Genomic DNA, 19,465 nt, shown 5'->3' on the forward strand with positions numbered 1-19,465 from the left:
TATATAGAAATTTAGGATGTGTTAATATTTAAATTTTAACACTAAATTTAGCTAGAAATACAAGTTTTTTAGTAATTTGAGGTGGGCTACAGCCCACCGTAACTGGTGTGTAGTTACGTCATTGGATGTTGAGACAATACAAGTACGTACTGCAACTATTGTGAATAAATTTTAGCTGGATGAAGATGCATTCAGTGAGCGTGGAGGCATATGAAGACGCTAAGTACATGTTCGACAAGTTCCCTTAAAGAAAACGACACGATTAGGCGTGAATGCAATCTAGTATACGAGGCAAACTTTTCGTCTCACAATCTACAAAGAAATGTGTTTGGAAGCCATTGTTATGGATCGATGGACATTCAGTCCACCTTGTATGCCTTTTCATTTACGAATCACTAATAAATACTTCCTATCTAGCTAGAACATCCATATGTGGCGATGTGCCAACTATTTTCGTCGCGGACACCGGCCATTGGGATTTTTGACACAAGTGGTTTCCTCTCAAATCTCCCCGGCCGTTGAAACTTATCTCCTAAACACAAGGAGAAAGTGCCCCGTTGGACTTTGTGTAGAAGAAGGTCGAAATCATCAAGAGCACACATGAGATTCCCTGGAGGAGTCTGAACTCATATCACACACTAACACTCGGTGTGTTTCTGATGATACCAGTCTTTGAGTGTGTGGCTTTTACTTTTAACAGAAGCATAGAATAGAGTGGAAACCCAGTTCTGGGTTGGTCCAGGTTGAGGCACACAGGCTCCCCCTTTTCTCTTCTCAGTGTGACAAACTGTTTACTCCAGGTCCCACGAATCATTCTCTAACATTGCCACCACATTTTGAATACACCCCATCACACACAAACAAGAGCTTTACCACATTCTGTTCTTTTTCATTTCTCTAAGAATTCACACTAACAAAGAGTTTTTAAATTAAGATTACACAGTTTCGACAAAGAAATCAATATGTACATGGGATCTAATCAAACGCTTCTTGCTCTAGGACTACAAAAACTAAATTGATATTTAATTCAAATCAGCGTCAGAAGAATTCGAGTACGAGTATAAGAGTTCTTCTATTCGGTGAGATGATTGTATACGGAAAACTCAAAATATGCATTGAGTAAGTATATGTAATCATCTTACACATGACATCAAAAATAATGAGAGCGTAATTAAACAACGTAGGTTTTAAATTTAGACGTTATAAGTTGCTCTAAAACAATGTGATCCTCTCAAATCTATACCGAATACAATCAATGAAATCACATTAAGCACAAGCTCCCATTTGAAACAGAAACCATCGACAGTTTTCACATCTTTCTTACGGTTTGTATTTCAAAAGAAAACAATAAGATCAACGGCAAAAAGAAAAAGACAGAAAATAAATTAAAAAAATCAATAAAAGGAAGAAGAAGAAGAAGAAACGGAGGGCAGCAATAAAAGTGGCTTAAATATCCCAAACGCTGGCCCGAAGCCTAGACTCACCAAAAGTCGCGCCGACCGTGTACGGTTTCCAACATTAACTCGCCCCCCATCTCTTCAAATGACCAAACTACCCCTTCACCTCCTTGTCTTTCTCCCACAACATTCCCCTCCTCTTCACATCCTCTAAAATTCAACTGTCACTAAAAAAAAAAGATCCAAATTGATTAAACCCAAACCGAAAAAAATGGCAAAGTCGTCGTCGTCCTCCTCCTCGACGGCGTCGCTTCCTTCCTTAAAGCCCGACGACTACTCCCACAGCCGCGTCCACTACGCCGTCGTCTTATCAGACCACACCACCCTGTCCCGACTCGTCTCCACCCTCCCCCGCCTCGCCGACCCCACTCAGATCCACACCGAGTCCGACTCGCTCTCCCAGGAAAGACTCGCCGACAAGATCTCCGCCGTCCTCGACCGCCGCGACGTCCCCCACCGCGAGACCCCTCTCCACCTCGCCGTCCGCCTCAACGACGCCGCCGCCGCCAAGATCCTCGCCTCAGCCGGCGCCGACGCCTCCCTCCAGAACGCCGCCGGCTGGAACCCCCTCCAGGAGGCCCTCTGCCGGAGGAGCTCCGAGATCGCGCTCGTGCTCCTAAAGCTCCACCACCGCTCCGCCTGGGCCAAGTGGCGCCGCCGCCTGCCACGTGTCATAGCCGTGCTGCGGAGAATGCGGGATTTCTACATGGAGATCTCGTTCCACTTCGAGAGCTCCGTGATTCCCTTCGTCGGGAAAATCGCTCCCTCCGACACGTATAAGATCTGGAAGCGCGACGGTAACCTACGCGCCGACACTTCCTTAGCCGGCTTCGACGGCTTGAAAATCCAGCGCGCCGACCAGAGCTTCCTCTTCCTCGGCGACGGCGACCAGGCTCACGACGTTCCGGAGGGATCTTTACTCGTCCTCAACCGCGACGACCGGAAAATCTTCGACGCGTTCGAGAACGCCGGGTCGCCGATGACGGAGTCCGACATCGCCGGATTCTGCTCCCAGACGAGCGTCTACCGCCCCGGCATGGACGTCACCAGAGCCGAGCTCGTCGGCAGGACCAATTGGCGGCGGCAGGAAAAATCCGAAAACGTCGGAGAGTGGAAGGCCAGAGTCTTCGAAATGCACAATGTAGTCTTCAGCTTCCGGTCCCGGAAAGTCGTCAACGCCGATAATGCTGACGTGGCGGCGGCGGGGAGCGAGCAGGTCCTCCCTCTCGAGCTGGACGAAGACGACGACGGTTTCTTAGTGGCGGAGAATCCGAGCCTTTTCGGAGTCCCCGACGGCCGGAGACACAGTAGCTTTGTCCGCGAAGACCGAGAATTCGTCTCGTTGGGGAGAAAAAGCGTCGACCTGACGTTTCAGCCGCCGCGGAGGTCCATGGCCGTTACCGTTACGGCGGCGCCGGTGCAGACTAAAGAGAAAGAGTTTGTAAAGAGCTTGAGACCTTCTGTTTGGCTAACGGACCATTTTCCGTTAAAGACGGAGGAGCTTCTGCCGTTACTGGATATTCTGGCGAGTAAAGTCAAGGCGGTTAGGAGAATGAGGGAGCTGCTCACCACCAAGTTCCCGCCAGGGACATTTCCGGTGAAGGTAAGGGCATTTTAGACGTTTTCTTATTCAAAAACGCGCACTCGGGCCCATTTAAGATTTGGGGTTTGGGTTTGGGTCTTAGTCCTCTTCTTTATTTGTCTGTTCTGCTTTTTGTTGCTTTTCATGCTTTAGCTAGACTATAATCATAGCCAATGAAGAGAAGCCACGTATTATTATGAACAGTGTAAAATACCAACTGTGTCCCCTAAACCCAACTATTGGCTTCTAATTATATGTCTAGAAGCTTTTTGTGGGCCATCTACGTCGTTGAAACGGGCCGTTCTGATTCAACGGTGGTCCGAGCCTGGGGACCTAAAACCCTAAATATCTTTTACAGTCAGGCATGGCCGGTGGGGCCCTCTTTTGAAAACTATTTTTGCTGCTTAGAAAAGAGTTTACTTTTGTGAGTAGTTTACTGCTGACGTGGCGTATTTTTTTTAATTGACAGCTGGCGATACCGGTGGTGCCCACAGTGAGAGTGGTGATAACATTCACCAAGTTTGTGGAGCTACAACCGACGGAGCAGTTCTTCACTCCAATGTCGAGCCCTAGGCAGTTGGTACGGGAGCAACAGCAAGAGGAGGAGCACAAGGCCAAGTCCTCGCAGAAGACTTCTGCGACATCGTGGCTGAGGCGGAATAGTAGTCAGTCCGCGTCGGCCACGAGCAAGCAGCAACACCAGCATTTTAGTGCCACGGGGTGGCAGGAGCCGGAGCCTTTTGCCATTCCTACCGGTTATGCGTGGACTAGTATTGACGATAAATCAAGGAAGATGAGGAAATCGAAATCGATTAGGAGATCTAAGTGACAGTAGTGTTGATCCAAGGAGAATTGGTAGATAGATTAATGAGTTGGGTGTGTTATGGCTGAAGTTGCATATATAGATGATTGTAGATATGCCATCAATGCAATTTCAGTGATGTTCCTTTTACCTTGGGAGTTAAAGTTATATGGTCAGTCGATAGAGTTGCGGCAACTTCTTACCTCCAATGATGTCCTGCTTCCTTTCACAACTATTTCAGCATGACTTGCACTAGTTTGCTTAGCTATGAATTCTTGTGACACTGAGGTTTTCTTGTGCCTTTTTTTATTCCCTCTTAACCTCTTGTCCTTGGCCTTATGAACCCTAACCTTGAAATTCCCGTTACTGCGCCAACTGCAAAGAATATCAATCATTGTGAACTTCAATCTCTTGATAGGAATCTTGATGACATTGTGAACTTCAAGGTTATATCAAAGATATTGAGCATTTGAATATACAAGCAACATTCGAAAAACAAAATATCAGAACAAATACGAAATCACTAAAGGGTTGGAAGGATGGGGGAATAATTAGTTGGAGTGATGGAGCTATAGTGAAGGCACAATGAAGGTAATTAGCATATCAACTAGCTATAAAGCTTAAGGATATGGGTTGCCTTGTTGAGTAAGGAGAAGAGATGCTCTTAATAAGTTGCTCTCTGGATGAACAGAAGAAATGCACTAATATATGGAAAATGCCAAACTTGTAGGCTTTGATTTAGTGGAAGGGAAACACAAAACTAGTGAGTTGGCTAGTCCCTTTTAAAAAAGATGGAACAATATAAATATGATGAGAGACTGAGAGAGCCAGCCTATCATTCACATGTGGACCTCTGTATTATTGAAGCTTCTCTTCTAGGTCTCTGTCTCTCAGCACCCAATTCTTATTGCTTAAAAATCCTCCCTCCTATGCTTAAACAACTCCTTCATCTTTCTGAATCTGCACGCTAACAATCTCCAGGTAAGTCTCCCCTTCTCTATGAAAAAAGCTATGTTGAATCACTTGAATGTTCTTCTTCAAGGGTTTAGTTTTTCTCTTGGTAACTTCAGATCCCTATGTCTTTAGATTCATATTGTATAATGTTGTCTAAGCTTTGCCTGCATATTGTTGGGTGTCATGTTACATAATCTTCGAAGGAAAACAGTGGATCCGAGATGGAATCTGATCCATTTCCTCTAATTATCACATAAGATATGGAAAACTAAGCTATAGCTTCTACATCTATGCATTATTATGATGTGATTTCTTGGTTGTAGAGTTTCTTCCCAAATTATCATTAGATAAATGGCACTTAAACAGTTAGAGGTTTTTTTTTTGAAGCGAAAAATCAATAGCTAGAGGTTTCTTTGTTTCAATATGTATGGCAATCTTGTATTGGAAAGGCAGCGATGATGTTTCTATGTTCTATGCTGTTCCAATAGGGGAAAGTATTCATATTCATTTTTGAATTTGATTTGTGGGAACAGGGTGGTGAAAAATGGCGACGGAAGCACCGGGGTGGGCGGATCAGTGGGGAGCCGGAGGTATCGGCGCATTGGAAGATGAAGACAAGAACAAAAGCCTGGAAGACAACAACAAGAAGAAGGGAGAGACCAAGTCTGGACTTAACAAAGCTAAGGTTGCAGCAATCGCTGGTGCTGAAAAGATCAAAAGTGGTACAACTAATGGCATCAAATGGATCAAAAATCAGTGTCAGAAGAAGAAATCTACCAAAACCCCAACTGAAGTTTAAGCATTACTAATGGGTTTGTTTGTCATTCAAAATGCTTCTGTTATAAGAGATTGGTTTATTGTTGGCTATGCCTTCTCTACATTTGACAAAGCTTTTATCATTTAATACAACCTTAACACTAAGTATCAACTGCCCTGATAACGTCGAAAGCAATTCTGGACGACCATATGCATAACCGACTAAACTCATGCTAAATTAAGAGACTAATAAATAACATTTGGTAAACCAATTCTAAGGGATGTCATAAAAATTTTGAACTATAGTAGATAGGCAGATTGTTGCCTCCGGCTGTCCAGAATCTACATGTTAAAGTTCTCACATTTGCTCTTTCTTCTCAAAGAGATCCAAAAACATTCTCTCCACTGTAAGTCATGTAAAGGAATCCATCATCATCCTTGTTTTCTTCATAGATTGCAGACATCAAGGCAGCTGTAACAACATTGCAACAAACGGGAACATAAATATATAATTTACTATGGCAACCTTGGGACGAAATAACAGAAACAATAAGCCAAAAGCTGCAGCTCACCTGTGGGAGGTAATACGTTCTTGACAAAGATAAATATAGCCTTTTCTGCACTGATGTTCATCCTCTTGCGAACAACAGATGTTAAGTGTCCAACAGTAGTATCAGCAGGGACAAGGTATCTGCAGTCAGAACAACAATGTGAGAACTGAGAACCCCATGATGTTGTAAATGCTATTAGTTGCTGAAGTTGCCTTTGCAGTAGAACATCTATGTCACCCATCGGAATGCAATCATATACTTACACTACCTTGGTATAAAGATGTACCAAGATTTTCGTTCCTAATACAACATCGCAGTGCACAAAAACTAAATGCACAAATCATAATCCAAACGACTTACAAAGCCATTGGGATCTCTGAACATATGTAAGCCAAACAATTCGAAAGGTATATCAAAATCACATTCCAGTTACAATGTAGCAACACACGTTAAGATAAAGATAAGAGGGGGGAAGCAACTCACTTATTCTTGTCAATGTTAGGAATGTCACTCTTTATGGCCTTCTCCACAATCACTGGTAGTCTGTCCGGATACTTCTGCATGATTTTCGAAGCCTCTGCCTTTCTCGCATCTGAAAAAACCAAGTCCAATGACATAACACTATAACAGAACAAACAATGAACTATACTCACTATATAAATTGTTCTACTGATCTTGTATCGCAAAAAAATTGTTCTAATGATATCCAAACAATCACAGGGACCGTGTTTATTATGAAGGAAAACCCAAATACACACATTCCGATCATAATTACATAAAAATCGAGTCTTTAGCCAACAAGAATCCCAAACTCCCATAATACCAAAATTCCATAATGGGAAACAAGATCATGAAGATTAACACAAGCAGTTCATAGAGAACCAAACTTTAACCTATAAGGCTATAATCAAACAAAAATTTGCTGTTTATCCATTGCATATTAATATAATTAACCCAGAAAAGATAATTAACATACCAAAAGTACGTTGTTTCTTAAACAAGCTTCTGTCCTTGAACATGGTTAGCTAAACCTTCACTACGCTCTTCCTCTGAAAATTTCAAACAATAAATCATCACAAAAATTCAAGCTTTACCGAAGAAAATTCCGAAGCATAAAGGTCGAAGCTTTGAGCTTCTTGCAAGAAAGAACGTACCCAAATTGACGCTAAGTGAGAGAAGAAACGATTGGGGTTTAGGATAAAGTCACAATCAAACAAGGGGAGAGTTGGGTGTTTATATATGGTATGAGAAATGTGTTAATTTGAGTTGGTTCGTTTTCAGATTCCTACACGAACTCAAAGACTCTAAAATCTCTTTGTTTGAGTTAGTTTGAGTTTTATGCGTGTTGCAAGCCAACTCTCCCTGTGTCCGCGTCACCAAGTAGTTGATGAAAGGACGTCGGTTTTGGTCACAGTTGGGCTTGGAAGATTAAAATTAAGGAATTAGCAGGGCTTACTATTATGATAATCATCATCAATACCATGAAGATAGAACCAAAGAGGGAACAGATTGACAATTCCGAGTGTATACCTCTATGCTTTCAAGTTTCTTCAGAGAAGAAGATCATCAAGAGCAGATGATGAAATTAGGGTATAAGGTCATCTACTTATAGGGTTTTAAGAATCTTGGCCAGCAAGTCTGATCACTTGCATCCCAAGATTCTCTCCAAAATTTACTCTCGACTGTATTATCATAAAGTATAGGATGAGGTCACTCCTGCGAGGGCGAATGATGGTATGTATGCATATACGTATGTAAAACCAGAATGCATGTGTGCACAGATGTATCACTTGTTACTTCTTAGGTTTGGTTTTAGTGTTCTCTAGGGTTTTCATTGAGGGTCACAAAAAAGAGTTGCATACATATAATAGGTGTTGGCATTATAGCCAACATTGCTGCCCTTCTTCATCGATTCGATTTATTTTGGTATTACTCTCCAGCTCTTTCTCACTTTCTTTCTGTGACCCACGAGAAGAAACACACAGAGATGGACACGGGTGCTTTTATTATTACTCGGATTCTACATGACTACATGCACCAGAGTACACAGTTAGCTTTATGTTAGTGTGAGTTATATTTGTAGATTAAGAGCAAGCAAAGGAGTACATGTAACATGTTTGATGTTTCAGGCATTAACGTTTGTAAAACGTGGATTCTGACAATGCATAATAAGTGCAATATGGCAAATGTAGGTAGGTAAGCTAGCTATTACAACTCAAGTTGTCACTATGTCGAATCCATGCCTCCATCAATGATCGAGTCCATTCTTCGGGTCACTTCATCGTTCAAATGCTAAGAATTTCAACTAGCTAGTAGCAAATTATGACTCTTTAGTCTTAATAAGAAGCAAGTTTTGGAGGCAATATTTAGACTTTGCTTTTCAAATTTTGATCATTGTTCATGCAATGGAATGCACTTTTGGTATCAAAATCATAGTTTAAAGTTTAAACAGGTTTAAGATTGTGCGTCTGAAATTAGTTCTTATTATAAACCAGTAAAGAGCCCAACTTCTTTCCCACCTATTTTTTGAAGGGGGTCCTCATAATGAATGAGAGGTTGGGTTTGGAGAGGAACAAGTATAAATGTTTACACTTTATCTAGGACCAAACAGATTCTTTTGTTGGATGTAATTAATATGCTTATCAAGGTAGACAGTCTCCCACTGCAGTCAATCAGAGATTCTTCTGGGCATACTGGTAATGGTTATGGAAATATCTAACTTGAGCACTGAGTTCCAGAGTTTGATTTGTCTAACAATCTCAGAAGGCTATGCAAAACCATACAAATAATGCTTGAAACTCTAGATAATTAGGAAGAAATAGCATTTCATTTCTGGTCATTTGCATAAGATCTGCATATGGTAATGTTAGGCAGCCACCCAATTCTTGTTTATAAAACAAATGGAGTGCGCTATTAGGCATTTTTGGGATCAAATGATCAATTAGGCAGCCACCCAATTCTAAATAGTGGTTTTTGCATCTTCCATTTTTAGGACACTACATGGCCTGGGGAACAAGTATTGACTCGAAACAGAAACCAGAGGTGCAAATAGGTATATAATCAATGAGGATTTCCATATATAACATATTCTGGTCACAACCAATTAATGCTAATAGAGGGAGGTTTCGATTTCTTCCAATGTTTCTGTTTCTGCAAAATTAAAATGGGAATGAGGAGGAAGAGAAATAACCACAAAATTTAGAAACAAACAATATATACCCACAATCCCACATCACATGCAGTCTCGTATCTCCATCAAGGTCATAAATAAGCAAAATGAAGGCTCAAGGCTTTGCCTCACGATACACCCTCTTCTCCCTTTCCTTTCTTCTAAATTAGCTTCCAATTTAATGTACCCACCTGCTTTTTGTTGTAGGGTTGGTGTCAAATTCAATGCCATCATCTTCAAGACCACAACCTTCTGTCATCCCTCTCTCATATTTAACATATGAGATTCTCTCACACAACTCAGAAGAACATACATCCTATTTTCACTCAATGAAAGAATACATAGCCAACCCTTCTTCATTTCTTTTGCCTCCATCTCCCTCTCTTATGTTTGAGGCTAATCACAGCAAACACTTATATACATGCTTTGATCATATATATCTGTGTGTCAGGACTAGTATTTCTGTATGTGTATATTCTTGTTTTGTTGTAACTAGAAATGTATTCTCAGGTACGAAAATGGAGAAAGCTTTCTGCTTTAACATGAGATATTGGTGCGGTTCAATCAGAAATCAGCTCTTTGCTCTTAAAGTTCTGTTATTTGATTGAGCCGTGCCAATATCACATATCAAACACAGCTTCTGATTATCCAAGTCTGCACCTTCTTGGTTTCTTCTTCAATGAGCTTGATTTGAACCATTATGTTTGGTAATGTGATCTTGCTACCTTCATGGATAACTTAGAAATTGATATGAACTTTGTTCTTATGTATACAGTTTGAGCATATATCTCATCTGGGTTAGACTTATCTCCGATTTGGAGCTACTCATTCGTAAAAACTACATGGTGATGTGAGGGGCTCACTATTTGGTAGGTAAGGGAAAATTTTTACTGTTATGTAATTGTGTTAGATTTACTTCTACGTAAAGGTCCAACACTTTTGTAGACAATGTGACATGGAGTAGGTGATAAGATTCGATCTTCATTCACATTATTGCAGTTCATAAGATGCATTATCTACCTGTTTTTGATGGAATACCAAATGATCTGTTAGATTCCCATTGCTTATCTGCTTGCCAGAATCTGCAGTGTGGTGAATTGTAGTATATGTAGAGGGTCATATTCAGCTAAAGTAGTTCCTGTCAGCAGTCTTTCATGTGTATAGCATGGTTCTAAATCAATGGGGCTGAGAGATTGGAGTTAAATATGTGGAAGTTACGAATGTTCAAATGAAATTATTGATATAGCATGTACTATATTGCCTTGTATCATAAATTTGATATGTCAATGATCGATTATGGTAGATTGCTTGGTTACTCATGAGTCTCATATCCCCATGATCATTAGGTGATAAATACTGACTACTCAAACTCTTTTTCTGTACTTCACAAACTCAACTGTCTCTTCTGCAAGTAGGAGTTTTTAGAGTTGGACTCATAGAGGACCAATATTTGTATAGTCTAACGAAAAATAAATGATAAGCCATTTAAGTTACAAGGTTAAAGTGCATTTTAGTCTGCAGAATGGAATGGAAAACAATGGTCACTTATATGGAAATCTCATCTTATATTGTCTCTGTTGGTGAAAACTGAACACATTTTTGTGTCATGCAGCCTCATGCTGCTTCATCTGGTATTTGTTACTATGTTTATTTATTATCTAATAGCTGAACCACTATGTATACATTTGGTGTTTTCTTTTCTGAAAATTTTACAAGCTTAAATTCCATAAAAATTCTGAGAGTGAGATATAGTCGCTGACAGAAATCACATAAGCTATACATGAGGTAGATTTCCAGACCAAAAGAAAGAAAAAATGCACAAGGTTAAGGAGGGGAAACTGACAGGAATTACATACAAGTTTGAGGCAGCATTTGCATTAGAAAAGCCATGATGTATTGAAATAGGATCATGTCGTGTGTCTGATCTCTCCAATTTCATAAGGTATTCGTTGTTTTGGTGAATGACAACCCCTATCATTGCTTTATGCATGGATTTTGAAATACTGTTTGTTGTGAGGAGGAGTATGTTTTCTTCAAGTGCTATTTTAATTGTTCCGACAAGTCCAGAACCATGTTGAGAGTCAGATAAGGCGAAACGATTCATTGTAGTGATAACTGTGATATAGAGGATTACGAGACGTTCACATTATTCTCCAATATACAGTATCATCTGCTAAGACTATTTCTATACTCTAGGGTCTACACAGCTGGACCAACACAAAACAGGACAGTATAACCATCAAAACTAACTTATCTGATTTAAATGGACAAAAACAAGTTCCAGCCCCCAGAAGAAGACTAAGTGGATGAGCTCCTCTGCTTCAAATGTTTTGATCAACAATAGCACCATTGCAAGGCTAAAGAAAAATGGATCAATATCTTATATTTTACGAATTCATAGTTGAAGTAAGTATGTTTTAAATAAAACCAGATTGACCAAAATGTAGAAACACAGTCAAACACTCACCAGTGGTCTACAACCAGGCATAAAACTACTCCATGCTCTTCTTTCTTTCTGTTCAAACTTCTCAGGATAAGTGAAAAACTGATGACAGTAACCTCTTAATGCATCTCATTTGTCAACATCGCTCTGCTTCATGTAGCTTAATGCCTCCCATTTGTTAACAATGACATGATCCAAGCAGCTTGATGCATGGTTCCCATTTGTCAAGAAACGTATGTTTACTTCCTCAAGCTTGGATGAGACTGATCACATTTCTTCTCAACTTTATGTTTCAACGCTTCAGTCGTCATCTACTCAGACACCTCGACCAGTCCGGCGGCTTGAGAGCCTACAAAACCCACAAGATCGGCGTAGCATTTTCACATCAAGTTCAGATAATCAAACCGTTATTACAGAGTTGGTCTTTATTCACTGCTAGAAAACGATAGAGTTTATGGCATCATCCAAGTGTGTTGCAACGCCTATAAATTAAGCCACTGGAACTCTATCTCTTGAGTCTTTACAGATACGGTGAATACCCTAGGTATATTTGCTTTTTGTAAATTATATTTATACCTTAACCAATCCTCCTAAAATTTTTCAAATTCAAAACTGATGAAACTTTTCTTAGTGTTAAGTCACAATTCGAAATTGATTTTGTTTTTCATCTTTCAAAGGTTTTGATATTTTCTGTTGGGACTTGGGAGTTAATGTGATTCTTCTATCGCTGCGTCTTAGTTGATTAGTTATCAGGATGCATGAATGGCTCTTACTTGCTATTACATTTCGGATATTATCACATATGATCCATGCAAGTGATGCAACAATCACATATGTGTAAGATCCATTAATGGTATGATGTAAGACTAATACAGTTACGTACTTGTACAAATTAAGCATATGATGTAGTCCCATGGGTACGTATATTGCCAAGTTTTAAAGTGAAATCAACAATCTTCACATTTGTTGTGAAACTTTTTGTTTAATCGATTATATTGCTTGATGAGGTAAAAAGAACAGATCGACCAAAGAAATTAACATGTTAAGCATAGTGCATATACATCTCTACAGTAATGACATGGTCTCTATCAGTTTTCTAACTTAAATTCAATCACTCTTCGAGTCTTCGTTGTAGCCTTGTAGGTAACAGAAGCAAATATCTGACCAAGTAGTCATCCAAAATGCAAGCTGACCGAGGAAACAACGGACCTCATGAAGCCTCCTATTCAAACCCTCCGGCGAAGCGCAGGCGCGGCCGTCCAAGTTCAAGGAGCAACGCTGCACCACCAACTCCAGGAGCCACCAATGCTCATGCGCCTCTGACGAATCGTGACGTCATTCCTCGGGTTGGGACGGTCTTGAACGCCGTGGTAGTACAAGACAAGCAACGTTTGAAGATGGATGTCTCCTCAGGTATAGGTATGGAGACACTATATTAAGAGGTGATGGTCACCCTATACATGGTGTTCCACATTTCCTGAGTTCATGGTTGAAGAACTTAAATGATCAAAATATAAGAGGCGATGGGAATTAAATAGTTTCTTACTTTGGTTTGAAGTGTTGCCCGATTTAGTGTCCTCATATACTAGTAATTTTACGATAGAACTCAAAAGATTTTTACAAGCAGCAATTTTAAAGGAAATTGCAGCACAAATAAAAAATATAAGAGCCAAAAGCAGCAGTGTGTATTTCTGCTAATTCTGAAGGCCAGTGGCACTGGCCATGGTAGAGAGCTTACAATAGCTCGCCACCATCAAAAGAATGGGGTGTATAAAATCAGTCATTCTTATAGTCCCTTTGTTATAGTTACCGGGACTGAACTCCTGAGTTTTTCTTTTTGTTTCTTTTCTTGGTTTCCTTGAAGACTCCTGTGCTAAGATTCTATATTTTGTTGTTACATACATTCTATTGCAATATAGATTTAGGCCGCCGGTACAAAAAAGTGAAATCAATATGTATGTTTTTGTCATGTGATCTGCACATTCTTCATGAGACTGAAAAGAATAGCAGTTAAGTCATTCCAAAAACCTTGCATTCCAAACAGCATTCTTGTCTTCACCACAACGCTGGTGAACATCCATCATTCTCTCAGCGGACCTGCAAATTCCGCTGCAACGCCAGTCAAATGAAGCAGCACAAGTGTGGCCAGACATACCTTGCCACACACAATCTGCGGTAGTACATATAAAACCATCAAGTCTATAGAATTCATGTACAATATAAAACTATGGTGGAAATATATCAGGACGTTTCAAATTACCAGGTGGAGTACCACAACAAAGTCTCCTATCATCCACTTGGTCCACGTCTAAGCCAATAAACCAAGATCCCAATGAAACATCTTCATTGGCATATTTGTGCAGAACATCCCTTAAACAATCATGGGAAAATGGAGAAGTAACTTATCAGCACAAATATTGATGGCTGCCATAGCCAGACCCACAGCCTATGGATCATGATAATACATTGAACATGTCAAACTCTATAGCATCTACATAACAGTGCAACTCATTCGATCATGAGATAGACTTGGTGTTTATTATAGCTTAATGAACAAAGTCAAAACAGTAACTTACTGATTTACTGATATGTAAGTTGCTAAGTCCTTTGAGATAGCATATAATTGTCCTGTAGCATGACGAAAATACTTGTTTCCCACCTCCCCAAATTTCCAGAATTCCGGTTCATGGTATTTCACGCCTCTGCCATAATGAATATGAAATTGTGCTTTACCAGTATCTTGATTTGCATCGAGCTAGAATATAAGATCTACTTACTTTTTAGAGAGGACTGGACCTGACTTCATGCAACCAATGTATACCCGCGGTTTCACACGGTGTCTAGACAGAATTGTTCCAAGTGTAGCTGTTGTATCGAAAGGAAACATAGTAACTCGAGAAAAATGAAAATAAGGGTGTAAAATGTAATGCTCAACAATGAACAACTGTGTGAGAAAACTGAATTGCTACCTAGATTTACATGTACATCATCATCAACTTTGATATAGAATTCAGCATCCCACAAAGCAACAGCTGTGGAAAAGTAGGTCTTTGTCTTGGCTGATAATTCCAAGTAGCCCTCAACATGGTTCTGCATATAGTATAGATTAAAGTTATGAGAGCTAGCTAGATACCCATCAAGAATTCAAGAGTACTAATTTTACTCTACACAACCCAACAGCATAAAACAGCATCATATAGAATCAGACTTAGCTAGCTAAACAAAATCTTACCAGCCTCAAAAAATCTCCATGGACAAGCTCCTCAGCTTCAATAGCTTTATCAAGAATACTACCAGCTGTGGCACTATTAACATTAGAAAGATAGAGAAATGTTCATATTCTGCAAATCCATAGTTAAGAGAATGTGTGTTTAAATGAGTCAATTAAGGGTGTGGTAAATTTCACCTGTGGCCTATAACAAAGCGTATGAGTATGCCCTTCTCTTCTAGCTTCTTTCGTTCCTCACCTGGTAAAGTATTTTCAGTGAGAAACCAGTAGTCATAACTCAACTACGAAGCACATCAACAACAATATATGTCATTAATGCACCTTGTGGCATCCAAGTTGCACGTACTGAATCTCTTCTTTTCCGACTATTAAAAGCAGTATTGATTCCTATAACCATAAAATACTTCTTCTTCGAAGCTGATTGAACAGCCTTCAAGTCTCCTATCATAGGAGAACCTGGATGTACAGATGATTCTTGGATTGCCCTAGCAGCTGCTATCTGTAAAGAATTTTTGCCAAATATTTTTTATGAGACTATGTTTCTTTCTTAATTTGATCTCAGTTTTGCCCGAACGGTTTATTAGGTAATGAAATATATAGACTCACAATTTTCTGATTATAATCCCCAGGTTTGGAACTTATCCTGTCAACTGCAATTCCAGATGGCCATGATTCAGGAATCATGCACAACCTGATAAAAATGTCTTCATTATTGTGAATACCATTTACTAAATCACTAACGTCGAGCTATCTTGAGATAGATGTAATCTAAAAGAAGAAAAAAGCATCATAGTTTGCTACATTATGGGAATCTATGCATCATCTGCATTGATGACATAAATCAAGTGCACACAAGCAGCACATTTTGCCCAAAAGATGTGAAATTTGGCATACTGAACAGTCTGAACTCAAACGAAAAATGTGAAGGACTGCATTGCCCTATTGTATAACATATAGCCTACTTTTAAGATTATGAATAGCTTAAAGACACATAGTTGCAATTGACTAAAGCAAATATATCATTTTTCCAAAACTACCGACATAATTCAACTCAAGTTTCTTAAATTATAATCAGATATCCCCATTTCAAAGACAGAGAATCCAACTCAGCGAAATACCTATCATTAGCAACTTAACTGCATGTCATATAATATATTTCCTCAAGATTCTACCACTAAACCCAAGCAATCCCTGGGTTTGGATGATGGGAATGATACCCCATTTGGCCAAAATGCATAATGTACCAGAACCAATCACCATAGTGCTAAAGATTGGAAATTTAAAACAAGCAATAGAAACCCATCAAAGAAAATTACCTGTTGGTGAATAAAGTCCCCGCAAAGAAACTGCACAAACATAGCAGAAAAGCCAAGTTCCTTGAAAACACATTCTTTATTGTTATCTCTCCTCCCCATCCTCTGCTCTTTATAGACATTCTACTCCTGCAATCTCTCATTAAACCTGCACAAACAACACAAACGAAGAAACAAACTGTATGGAAAAGAAAAACAATTTGAGAAACCCAGAAAATGTACGCAACTTCGGAAGAGGAAGGACACCTCAGTTAAGCTGAGTCCAGTTTGAGACACCCTCTTCCTCCCTTACAAGAGACGAGAGGTGCATTAGAGAACTACCCCCTAACTTTCCCTCTTTAATATACCAAATTACTAAACCGTCCCCTCTGGCAAAAACGCTTCTCCACCATGTAAATTTAATGAAGGTGAATGTTATGTTATGCAACTTTAGGTGCATGGACCCATAACACTGATAATAACAGTAAACCCAGGTGAAGTTCTTAGTCAAAAACCTCAAGTCAACAGTAATATTTACACACTTTCAAGTAAATTATGTACATGATTTTGTTTCAATACAATGCATTCAACATTCAACATGCAAGTGACCTTTAATTTACATAACTAAATGAAATTAATTACATTTTATTAACTTTTGACCGGAAAATAATGGAAGTAAACTCATCTGGCTAGGTCAGTAGAAGCTAAACTTCGTTTTTCATTTTCCTCTAACTCTCTTAATAATTCAATAATCAGCTTGTGAAATTAAAATTGTGGCAGTTTCTTTTTGATAGTCTTTAGTTGATAAATGATTTACAAATGCATGAGGTGCAGGTTGTTCTTGAGAATCTCCTTCGTGTGATTCAATTGACATCAACAAAATACGTTGAAAAGTATAAGAGGTCAACGATTTGAGAATCTCTAAACGTCATTAAAAAGACAATTTGTACTTTCATTTTGCCGGTCACAAGAGACAAGATAAACTTGTAAGTTGTACCAGACTGAGAAAATGACAAATTAAACAATGGCTCGATCAAACCTTAAAATAATTACAAAGCATACTTTGATTGCTAATGTCACTTACTCTGATCCTTAGGCAAAATTGAAAAAAAAAAAACAAAACAAAAAACCTGCTTGCTCTTAAAATTAGGAACAATGTATGATTATGTATCGAAGTGAGCTGAGCCTAAGCATGAGCAATAAGTTGTTTCACTTGTTTGTATGATCAAAAATAAATGGAAACAAGAAGAGTGGGTAGAGTAGGCACTGAGCTCTGAAAGCGAATGAGGAGCTTTTCTCCACCAAAAGTGAAAAGAAAAAGAGCTGTTGATAATATTAGAACTGTCAGCAAAAGGAGAATAAGTGAATAACCAACCATTTGCCTGAGTGGAGAGGGATTTCAATCTGAATCATCATATTATTGTGTATTCAGATTCATTGGTACCATCCTCTCAGAATCTGTTCAACAAAGAAATGTAGGAAGGTGCTTTCCTTCTTGATCTTTATACACAATTGTAAGGTAGAGGAATTTTATACATTATTTTGGCCCTTTATTCTGATGAAAAAAAGAGACTTTAAACTGGGATTCAGATCCTTAGATCCTCTCTATCTCTCTTACTTTTGGGTTCATATTGAGAAAATATAGTAACATTTGAATTCGTTGAAAAAAAAAGTATAATATTAGCTTAGTGTCATTATAATTTTTCCTTCAAGTGATTAATTGGAACACTCTGATGTAATATTGATAGGTTATGCAAAGAGGGTCACGGGGCTTGCATTATGTCATGAGAACATGTCCCTCTCATTATGTTGATGTATAACATTTACTGGCATGTGCAGACAAAAAACCCAAATAAAGCCAATTTATTTTAGTAAACAGATAGGAAATGAGAAGGACAAAGCTTTTTAAGTAATGCATGAAGGAGAGGACAATATAAAGATTTTAGTACTGTGTATTAGAATATTCAATAAAGCAGCAACCTAAAGTAGATGAGTCACTTAAAAGATTTGCTAATTCCATAATATGTCTAAATTAAACACAACACTGATGTTACTTGACTAGCATACAAAATCTCAGAGGCTGCCTATTGTTTTTAGACCTCTCCTCTAGAAAAGCACACCACAGAAAGGCACCTCTGACTTGTTTTGGGGAATCTCTCTATCCAGCCACCCCTACATTGGCTACATACTATATATGTTAACAACAACTAAATTAAGCAAATTAACCCAAGACAGATTAAGAAAGATTACATGGAACCCAATAATAACCATATACCTAACAGTGATTTAGCTGAAAGAGTTGCATAACATTACTCTAAGAAACCAGTTTTTGTCAAAATAGTATTCCTTACATTATTGAGGTCTCTTCCTTTGAGTGTCCTTCCAATACCTTCACAGACTGAGAAAGATGAAATCTGGCTTCTTGCTAGCTTTCTGGCCATCCATTCATGTGGAGGCACCATATCATCATCATCTTCTTCTTCACCATTGAAATGAACATTCCCATCAATGCCATCATGGTCATCTTCATTAGTGACCCATGAACCATTAATCTTGACATCACTAGAACTTTTCCCATAAATCTTAGACCAATCATGAATGTTGAGAGGAGCTGATTTCTGAACCACTTTGGCTTCATGAGTACTTGGAGTGTTGTTATTTGCCCTTGGGATGCTTCTTGGAGCTGTAGAGGGGCGCCATGCAGAAGAAGAACCAGAGGAGTAGGACTTCTGTGCAGAGTTGGAGTAGCTCCTTTCCTGCACAACACCCCACACTTCTTTTTCTTCTTCAAACACTTCACTTGAACCCCCAACACCAAAGCCACTGCTTTTGCTCATCATACCATTCCAAGCTGCCATTGCACTTCAGTTCCTTTGCTCTAAAACATAGAATTAATCAAAGTTAAGTGCTTTAAATAGACAAACAGAGATAACAAAGGGAAACAAAGGGCCTCTAATTAAAATACTAACAGCTCAACTTCTAAATAATCTCAGATGGGTGCCCCAAGATTTAAACTTTAGTTACCCTATTAAATTTCTTTCACAAGAGATGAAGGGTAAACTTCAAAGAGTTGAAAAAAAATAAGAGCTTTGAGCAAAAGCCAAAGCAGAGGAAAACAGGGAGCTAGCAAAAACCAGATATGAAGGGTTCTGAATATAACTAGAGGGAAAGAAAATAAATTCAATGATTTTAATCTGGTGGGTGAAGAGATAAACTTGGATTTCTCTCTC

At 39.1% G+C, this 19,465-nt stretch overlaps 4 protein-coding genes across 4 annotated transcripts; 1 reads left to right on the top strand and 3 right to left on the bottom strand.

The window, feature by feature from the left end:
* Window positions 1-1,635: 1,635 nt before the first annotated feature.
* LOC126786091 (uncharacterized) lies at window positions 1,636-4,105 on the top strand. The gene is made up of 2 exons (XM_050511802.1): window positions 1,636-3,060; window positions 3,509-4,105. Exons 1-2 carry the CDS (start codon window positions 1,669-1,671, stop codon window positions 3,866-3,868), a joined length of 1,752 nt encoding a protein of 583 aa, XP_050367759.1. The 5' UTR covers window positions 1,636-1,668; the 3' UTR covers window positions 3,869-4,105.
* Window positions 4,106-5,800: 1,695 nt separating this feature from the next.
* LOC126786868 (autophagy-related protein 8C-like) lies at window positions 5,801-6,689 on the bottom strand. Its single transcript, XM_050512834.1, has 3 exons — window positions 6,586-6,689; window positions 6,124-6,242; window positions 5,801-6,023 (listed from the first exon to the last, which is right to left on the bottom strand). Exons 1-3 carry the CDS (start codon window positions 6,663-6,665, stop codon window positions 5,929-5,931), a joined length of 294 nt encoding a protein of 97 aa, XP_050368791.1. The 5' UTR covers window positions 6,666-6,689; the 3' UTR covers window positions 5,801-5,928.
* A 6,796-nt stretch (window positions 6,690-13,485) lies between these two features.
* Window positions 13,486-16,490, bottom strand: LOC126786098 (probable beta-1,3-galactosyltransferase 2). The gene is made up of 10 exons (XM_050511810.1): window positions 16,260-16,490; window positions 15,550-15,634; window positions 15,265-15,442; window positions 15,121-15,181; window positions 14,947-15,019; window positions 14,684-14,804; window positions 14,492-14,579; window positions 14,291-14,416; window positions 13,975-14,084; window positions 13,486-13,884 (listed from the first exon to the last, which is right to left on the bottom strand). Exons 1-10 carry the CDS (start codon window positions 16,397-16,399, stop codon window positions 13,730-13,732), a joined length of 1,137 nt encoding a protein of 378 aa, XP_050367767.1. The 5' UTR covers window positions 16,400-16,490; the 3' UTR covers window positions 13,486-13,729.
* Window positions 16,491-18,544: 2,054 nt separating this feature from the next.
* Window positions 18,545-19,093, bottom strand: LOC126789487 (uncharacterized). The gene has a single exon (XM_050515651.1). The coding sequence runs from the start codon at window positions 19,091-19,093 to the stop codon at window positions 18,545-18,547; it is 549 nt and encodes a 182-aa protein (XP_050371608.1).
* Between the last annotated feature and the right edge of the window lie 372 nt (window positions 19,094-19,465).

This window comes from Argentina anserina, chromosome 3, assembly GCF_933775445.1.
Source record: "Argentina anserina chromosome 3, drPotAnse1.1, whole genome shotgun sequence".
Taxonomy (NCBI): domain Eukaryota; kingdom Viridiplantae; phylum Streptophyta; class Magnoliopsida; order Rosales; family Rosaceae; genus Argentina; species Argentina anserina.